At 42.6% G+C, this 8,760-nt stretch overlaps 1 protein-coding gene and 1 non-coding gene across 5 annotated transcripts in view; one reads left to right on the plus strand and one right to left on the minus strand.

Annotated features, from left to right (window-relative positions):
* The window catches only part of LOC119737879 (chromodomain-helicase-DNA-binding protein 1-like), a 49,221-nt gene extending 40,966 nt beyond the window's left edge, over positions 1-8,255 (minus strand). Inside the window, exons 1-10 of one of the 4 annotated variants that reach the window (XM_038212519.1) lie at positions 8,191-8,255; positions 7,796-7,912; positions 7,170-7,456; positions 5,632-6,007; positions 4,576-4,656; positions 3,777-3,862; positions 3,139-3,308; positions 2,650-2,782; positions 1,683-1,813; positions 613-838 (exon numbers count right to left, since the gene is read on the minus strand). In XM_038212519.1, coding sequence (XP_038068447.1) covers positions 613-838; positions 1,683-1,813; positions 2,650-2,782; positions 3,139-3,308; positions 3,777-3,862; positions 4,576-4,656; positions 5,632-6,007; positions 7,170-7,456; positions 7,796-7,804 — 1,499 coding nt within the window. In that variant the 5' untranslated portion in view covers positions 7,805-7,912; positions 8,191-8,255. Of the gene's footprint in view, positions 1-612; positions 839-1,682; positions 1,814-2,649; positions 2,783-3,138; positions 3,309-3,776; positions 3,863-4,575; positions 4,657-5,631; positions 6,008-7,169; positions 7,457-7,795 lie in introns of all 4 variants that reach the window. The other 3 variants (XM_038212545.1, XM_038212537.1, XM_038212529.1) reach the window with 3 other exon arrangements.
* A 108-nt stretch (positions 8,256-8,363) lies between these two features.
* Trnav-cac lies at positions 8,364-8,436 on the plus strand. The gene has a single exon. It is a non-coding gene; the product is annotated as a tRNA-Val (tRNA).
* The last annotated feature ends 324 nt before the right edge of the window (positions 8,437-8,760 follow it).

The following is an 8,760-nucleotide window of genomic DNA, read 5'->3' on the forward strand; positions in this document are numbered from 1 at the left end:
CCTGTTACTCCCTGTGCTGCCCCAAACCGCCCTGTCTGTTACTCCATGTGCTGCCCCAAACCGCCCTGCCTGTTACTCCCTGTACTGCCTCAAACCACCCTGCCTGTTACTCCTTGTACAGCCCCAAACCGCCCTGCATGTTACTCCCTGTACTGCCCCAATCCACCATGCCTGTTACTCCTTGTACTGCCCACAACCACCCTGCCTGTTACTCCCTGTACTGCCCCAAACCGCCCTGCCTGTTACTCCCTGTACTGCCCCAAACCACCCTCCCTGTTACTCCCTGTGCCGCCCCAAACCGCCCTGCCTGTTACTCCCTGTACTGCCCCAAACCACCCTGCCTGTTACTCCCTGTACTGCCCTAAATCATCCTGCCTGTTACTTCCTGTACTGGCCCAATCCATCTGGCCTGTTACTCCCTGTACCGCCCGAAACTGACCTGCCTGTTGCTTCCTGTGCTGCCCCAAACCGTCCAAAACTGCACTTTGCAGCATTTTAATTCATTTTCAAATAATAAGTTGAGAGATCAATAATAAATTTTTTCAAGTGCCAGATTGAAGTTCATTCAACTTTGGCGTTGCTCTTCGGATACCCAACTATAGTTGAACTTACCATTCTTGTATCTCCTTCTCTCGTTGGATGTAATTCTCCAGTTTCTTCATCCCTCGGACTTTCTGCTCCTTCAGGCTCGTCTCCGACTCCCACGTGTTGTGGATGTGAGCCCAGTTCTTCCACTTGATGAGATAATGGGTCTCCGCGTCTTCCTCGCTCGGGTCAACATCCTCGTTGGGGTCACCATCCGCCTCAACGGCGTAAGTCGTTGTCATGCCGCCCGTCTCTGTTAGCAACAAAACAAAGTCCGTGAAAATTGATGCAACTCTCCGTAAACGTGGTTCAATACCCAAGATGTTTACCCATTCCTATTGGTCGAAAGAACCTCACGTGGTCGGTTTTAAACGGTTGATAAAAACCACAGCCCGTCACGTGGCCAGTTTTAAACAGTTGATAAAGATCGGCTGGCTGGTCTTAAATACTTTTCCAGTATCACGTATAACTTGGACTCCTTTGAAATCTGGTGCCTTTTACCGTTTTATTGGTTGAATGTTCGCAATTCGTACGTAGGCATGAGCAATACTACCAGTGAGTCAGTATTTCATAGTCCTAAATTCACAATACACCGGCACAGCTGCGTTCTGCGCCACCGTAAGTGCCGATCTCCATACAAGGAGTTGTTTACGACTACTCACAAGAGGGACATGCCATAACATAGCTAGAGGAGTGTTTCAAAAACATGAAGTAAAACTGTACAATTTCATTCCGCTTCCAAAATGTAACCCTTCCTTTCATTGGATGGACTTCAAGCTTGGTACAAATCAAGACCACAATGCAAAAATGTGCATTGAAAAGTATTATCAAGATGATGTCATCGTACTATAGGGCATGTGACGTCATCATATGCCAAATCCGTAGTGACGTCAACGTGATGCCATCAACTAATTGTTGTTATATTTTATATCCGTTGGCTATACTAGCCCAATATAACTTTTTATGACCTTTGTACAAAAGAATATAATTTATATAAATGCACATTAGCAAAAAAAGCATGAAGTCATACAAAAACAATATGCAGAAAAGCCCTATTTTCTGTTTTCAAACAGACATAGATCTCTTGTTTTTCTTACTTCCTTTGCGTCCGACGCGGTGTTTAAGAACCCTCTCAATGATTTCACTATTATCATTCTCGTCTGGTCCGCCGGTGGCCTCAATGATCTCATCTGAATCAGTTTCTTCGTTACTCTCATTCTCTTTATAACTAAGATGGGAGAAACAAACATTTCAATGAGTTCCTTGCTACTCTCTACCAATGTTGTCGCCAAGTCCATCACTAGTTCGAACATAAGTCCTTTCCCAAGTCCAGTCACAAGTAACAAGGGATGAGTGAAAACAAAGCAAGTGTCACTGATCCCGTGAATAGCTTGTGACTTGACTTGGGACTGGGTGACATTTGAGGACTTATGAGGACTTGTGAGGACCTGTGAGGACCTTTGAGGACTTGTGGGGTGTTTTGAGGACTTGTGGGGTGTTGTGAGGACTTGTGATGACTTGTGATGACTTTGTGGACTTGCGAGGACTTGAGTGGATATGTGAGGACTTGTGAGGATTTGTCAGGACTTGTGAGGGCTTGTGAGGGCTTGTGAGAACTTGTGGGGACTTGTGAGGATTTGTGGGACTTGTGAGGACGTGTGAAGCCTTGTGAAGACATGTGAGGACATGTGAGGACTTAGGACTGACTCAACTACAACACTTCTCTTTCTACACCCCGGATACTCGGTGAAAGACTAGATTATGGAAATCCTCGGGTCCGAGTGCCAAGATTCCTAAGAATAGATTTGATTTATGTTTTTGATAGCCCCCTCTATTGACAAGGTGGCTTGGCTGCGTTTTGCAATGGACCGGCTGCATTAGGGCAACATAATCTAAATCCAGTCTTGAAGACAGACTACATTTTGGCTATTACCTTTGAATGAACATTTGTTTTTGACATGAGCAAAACCTGCGGTACTGTTATCTTACCGATGTAAAATTAACGACAGGTTCATTCAATGACATGATGATAGAAGAAGAATTTAAAGACTATGACGTAGATACCTGATATTTGATTTGGCAATTCGTCGGCTGCTTTGTCTCTTGGCTTTGGCGTCGCTGTCGGAATCGTCGTAGCTCGACGATCCTTTCCGTTTCCGCTGTGTGACGTTCCTCCTCCTGGCTGGAGCTTGCGTTCCTATGAGAAATGAACATCACTGAGATGTCAAGACACTTGAGATGGTCATCTAAAATGTCTTGCATAAAATGCCCGGTTTGGGAAAATTTTGATTGTTTTAGAACTAATGTGACGAGTCAATCTATTAACCCTAACCTTCCGAAACTCTCTAAGATCCTCTTTGCAAAATGGAGGATTTTACAGGATTGAGGCTATATGGCAAAAGTGTGTTTCTGATCTTGGATGCACTGTGTCAAGGTCTCAGGCCGGACTTTGTGTTGTTTATGCTCCGCAGTGCATAAATTTAGGACTGGCTGCACAAGGTGAACCACATACAAATCCTGTATAAGTCCAAGACAACTCAATGTCCAACTTACTGCTTGGTCTCCCCTTCGACTGTGTCCTAGGTTTGGGTTTAGCTTTGGCTCGTGGCGCTCGACGTCTCGACGACGGCTCAAAGTCCGACTCACTGCTCTCCTCTTCCGACGTGTCGCTCAGTTTGCTACTCGACCACGCCTTTTTCCTGCTCATCAGAGAGAAAACCGATCTAGAAACAGAAGAGAATGAAGAACATTTAATAAATTGATGATGGAAATAGTGGAGCATATAGGGGAGATATTTGGGGGAATTGTGCCTTTGATGATACAAGCATGGCATTTACACACTGTCTGAGTCTGTAATGTTACAGGGGCGGCAGAACCAGGGGGCGGGGGAGGGGGATTTAACCATGTGCCCCTCTTGCGGGCATAAAAGTGCCCCCTCAAGCATAAATGTGCCCCCTCGAGATGAAAACAAAACATAACAAACCTAACATAATGCGTAGTTTGCATAATGGCCGGTTTTGAAGAGCGCCCCCTATTTTGGAAGATGGTACCAGCAAAAATGTGTATATGAAAAGGCGCCTTTATAACTCTGTCAAACTCGTTCGCAAGCGCCGGACAAATGGCGGGTAGCAAAGATGGGATGGGAATGGTCCATTTATCAAATTGTTTGACATCCTTGGTCTCCTACTCACCCTTTCCTCTTCGACTTTCCTGAGCTTCCTCCCGATGTGCTCGGTCTTCGTTTCCTTGGTTTCTCGTCTTCCTCACTTTCAACTTTCTGTTAAATTTTTTAACAATAATCTGATCAGCAATCTTTGCAAACTGAGTTCAGATATGACTTCTTTTTTTTCAGTTTTAGTACACTCAACATTCGCTCGCACCCCCCGCCCTGCAAACAGGACGCTGGGAGGGGCTGATGAATTTAAGCTCTGATTTGATAGATTTTGCATGGCCTGTGAACTGCAAGTCATCACGGCCACGACCCTGCAAGGTTTTAAACGGCCGTTGAGACCGAGTCACTACTCTTTTATTCTCATTCATAAATGCTTATCGTTGGAAAGCGTGATAATGTAGGAAAACCTGTAAAACTTATCTGCTTTGTAATTTTCAATTCTGTCACTTGCTCAGGCTCCGTTTCGTATTCACGAAGGGTCAAATTTCATATTATGCGATGCTCAAATTTTGGTCCGCAATGAAAAGAAATCACATCCGGTATGGAATGCTTGCATTAATATTAGCAAGTTTTTGGATAGCATTTGCTCGCATTAGCTAACCGCAGTCTTAAACAGCTGCAGCCAGATGTCTTTATATAGGTCATGATAAGTTACCCAGAATGCCATCCCACTTCCTTCACAAGATTCTGTGAAGCTCATCAGCCCGTCCCAGCGCCCTGTTTGCAAGGCAGGGGGTACGAGGGAATGCTCAACACTACAAGGACTTATAGATACTCAACAGACAAATGAGTATATATGATTAAGCATTCTGACCTACCGTAACTTGGAAACGTTCCACTTCTTTGCGTGATCTTCCTGATCTTCTTACTCCATACATTTCAGGGTCCTCTTCCCAAAACTGAGACAAAGACAAAAATCAAAACTCTCTGGTATCTAAAAAGTAACTATATCCATTTTTTGCAACATAAAAAGAACCAAGATGGCATATTATCAAAATCAAGGTCAAATTGTGATGTACGTGACCTTTAACCAATCTTACTTGACCTCAAAGGTCAAACTCAAATGACTGGCAATTCTTTGCCAGTTTTTAGCGTGTTCGATTACCTCAGTCGTGCTTATGTACATGCGCTATTTGTAGCAATAAACGAACGATCTCGGGTTACTCAAAGTAGAGCCATAACAACCGGACTGGGTCAAGAGGTCATGTGGCGATTAAATCACCTTTGCAAAAAGGTTCGAGCCGTAAAAAAGGAGCCAAGGTGGACACACATATCTCCTCTTCCAAAGTGAACAAGAAATGCTGGTTAAAAGGAACTTAACTTTCCTCCCGTCGTCTACTACTAGTGTGAAGTGAAGCTGAGTCACTTTTGAATCCCCGGCCACCGCAGCATTAGACTTAGACGCCATGTTGTCGCATTGTATTGTGGGATACTTACCCAAGTAACCAGCTCAGCGGGTCAGTTACTTGGGCCAGCCTCAAGTAAGCGTGAGAAGTAATGTGAGAGTTAAAATCGCACGCAGTCGACCTTGCATGAGTAAGTGCGGGGGAAGTAATCGAACGCAGGGTTATAGCCTGACGCCACTTTTTTCTTCATATATCATCCCAATGAAGGTCATTTAATGCAAAAATGATGATAAGACATGAATCTGGGACTGAGAGTCAATTCCAAGTTTGTTGAGAAATACTTAGGAAATTGTCTCGACTCTCCATAGACTTTGTACACAATCACGGAAGCGGCGTCAGGTTGCAACATTTTTTCCAATTATATTTATGAATAACGTGAACAATGGGTTTGGAAAATCGACAGGTTTGTCCCTTGAATTTGCAGTACTTGAAGTGTGACCTCAATGTGACCTCGATGTGACCTCTTACCTCTTTCAAGCTGTCTCGTCGGGTAGCAGTTCTTCTTGAACCACCCCGTTGCTTTTTGCTTTTAGAATCGCTGTCGTAATCCTCTTCGTCGTCTTCCTCTTCGTCTTCTTCGCTTTCTTCTTCTTTATCATCATCATCGTCGTCATCGTCATCATCGCCATTTTTATCTTCATCATCGTCTTCGTCGTCAACATCAACATCAGAATTGTCCTCGGATTTCTCGTCCGAGTCCGAGCTCACGTTCTCCGATTGGCTACTAGAGTCCGAATCGCTGGCCGACGGTTTATTGGAGTCGGAGGCGGAGCCTGAGGCAGCCGCCGCTTCTGATTGGCTGTCGTTGTCCGAATCCTGCTCCTCGGCGGAACTGTTGCTGGAGCTTCAACGGGAAAGGATTATCTCTTTCATAAGTGAGTTGAAAGAAAGTCTGACTTTGCAAAACCATTTTTGCAAGTAATTGCGTCAACTTAATTTTTAGAAAGAAAAAAAAGGACTGCTGAAATTTTATCAAACACAACAGGAAATAAATGACTCCCAAAAAACATCATTGAAAATGACTAGAGGTTTTCAACATTTCATATTAAATCATGTAACATTGGTGTAGTATATGTACCTGTACATTCATGCTACAATGCAGTACAAAATTATTCAACACGTGCAGGTTCAAAAACTCCGAAGGCAATTTTTATTTTTCAACTCCAAATTTATTCAATTTTTTTTTCATCCTCATGAACGCTAGAGTTTCGAGAAAAAAAAAGTAAAGTTTACATCAAAGACAGTTTACATGTACTTGAATGTAAAGGCACATAGCTTTGCCATGTACATGTAAACATCATTTGAAAGGTCTGCATGACACCGATCTTGAAAAAAAAACCAAGTGTTGGCCAGTTTCATTCAAAAAATTAGAACAGGGAATGGATTGAGCAAACATGTTCAGTAGTTTACTCCAAGGACTAGGAGCATGATCAACTGTGTTGCAATGTGCCGAGGTACATGTGAACAGATGTAGATGTACATGTGATAACAGACAGTCAAATAAGTTGTATACATGTATGTTGTTGCACCCCCAAAAAAACCTAAGACGAAACCCGAAAGACAGATTTAAAGTATAAGCAATAAAATATAAACAATTCCACACACTTTTCATAACCTTTTTTTCTGTCTAAAAATAAAATAGAACACAGGGGATACCAGAGAATTATGAAAAAATTGTTCTTACAATGGCAAACACCATGCTTTAATACTATGAAGTTAATGGGTGATTGCCATGGCAACAAATAAACCATAACTTTGGAGAAAATAGGAACACAACCAATAACATTTTTTTATTCAAAATAGCCTATATTTTTCAGGTGGATTGATTTGAGGTCATTTTCAATGATTTTTCAAACTGGTGAACACTTTGACAATCACATACTGACTAAGTCGATTTTTATCATGTGTATACAATGTAAATGAATAGGCATTTTGTCGTCTGCTCCAGTTCTCCAAACCATCAAAACAATCCAGGAAACTGGCGATTTTGACCTTAAAATTCTCACCTGGAGTTGTTTTCTTCTTCTGAAGTATTGTCAGCGTCTTCTTGCATTTTGTCCTCTTCATCAGATGATTTATCTTGCTGGGAAACCTGGAGGATTTGGTGATGTTTGGAAGGGGTATAGATGAACGGCAGGGACTCCGGTAAATCGCTGGGCAGCGGGGCGGTGGTTAGTAACATAGCGGAGGGGGCTGGCGGCGTGTTGGTCGGCGTAGCGGGAGGCAATACGTGCGGATTGACGGGTTGGTTTGGTGGAAATCCCCGATATCCATCGGGGGTAAAGAAGGGGAACTGGCGTGGAAAAGCAGGGGTACGGAAAGGAAAGCAAACACACATTATTACATGCATGGAAGCTCGTGCAAAGCTGGAGCAGACGACGCTTTTTTCCAACGTATTTCTATGGAGAAATCTCGACATCCACGCTGACGCGGGAAGGGGGAACAACTTAAACAAAAGTGGCCAAAGAAAAATCAAGCAACGCTTTAAAATAAACGAACCTAAAAAGCAAAGTAACGTTTCACACACATGCGTGGAGGTTAATCAGCTCATGCATGGTGAACTAGTGATAAATATTTCTGAATAAAAGCTGGCAAACTACGGATTAAAAATCAGAAATTGAAAAAAGTTGACCTGGTTCATTTTTGATGCGACGCACCGCACCCTCACTTTCTAATGGAGATGACTCTGGATTCGGGCGAAATTTGGCATTGAAGTGAGAACTCAAACAGGAAAAGATATGTCCATCCTCTGTTGGCAATTGATAAAATAATCTGCATTTATTTTAATAAACATTTTACAAATTTCAAGTTATTTTTCTTCCGTGGTTTCTCGAAGACGACAAAGATGACTTCCAATCCGTCCGATTTCGCTCGCTGAAAATTGTCGATGAATTCCCGAAGCATTAACGGATATTTTGAGCGGAAAATAAGCTCCAGAATATCTTACTATATTAGCGAACAAATAAAACATCACAAATGTTGCATTTTCGAGGTGAAAACTACCATGCAGATTGAAAAGAAATTCACCTCTGTCTACGACACGTCCAAGAAAAACAATTTTTCAATATCCGACGCCATATTATTACTATTTCATCAAAGCGCATGCGTCAGTGTGGGAAACAATGACATTGCGCTTGCGCAGTATAATTAACATAAAGTAAAACGTTTATAAATATAAAAATTCCACATGTTGTCACGAAGTTTTCGTAGTGTAGTGGTTATCACGTGCGCCTCACACGCGCAAGGTCCCCGGTTCGACCCCGGGCGAAAACAATGTTTTTTTTCTTTTTTTCTGTGTCCCCTCAATTATTTTCACAAAAGTAAATCTCTTGAGAAATCCTCGCGATGATTACCTTCTTGACATTTATTCCTTGCCTTTTTCTAACAATTTCCTTTTTATGTAGGCAGGCCCCCTAAATGGAATGTTTTTGTGCATGCCTTTGCCATTTCAATACCATTATTTATTCATTTTTGGTTCTGTGTGTACTTAATTTAATACCAAACTTTTCATGATGTTTTACCGCTGCCTTTTTTGAATGTTGAGTATGGGTTACGATATTTCAAAATCCCCCCCCCCCCCACCACCACCACCGGTAC

This window comes from Patiria miniata, unplaced genomic scaffold (assembly GCF_015706575.1).
Source record: "Patiria miniata isolate m_02_andy unplaced genomic scaffold, ASM1570657v1 HiC_scaffold_10, whole genome shotgun sequence".
Taxonomy (NCBI): Eukaryota; Metazoa; Echinodermata; class Asteroidea; order Valvatida; family Asterinidae; genus Patiria; species Patiria miniata.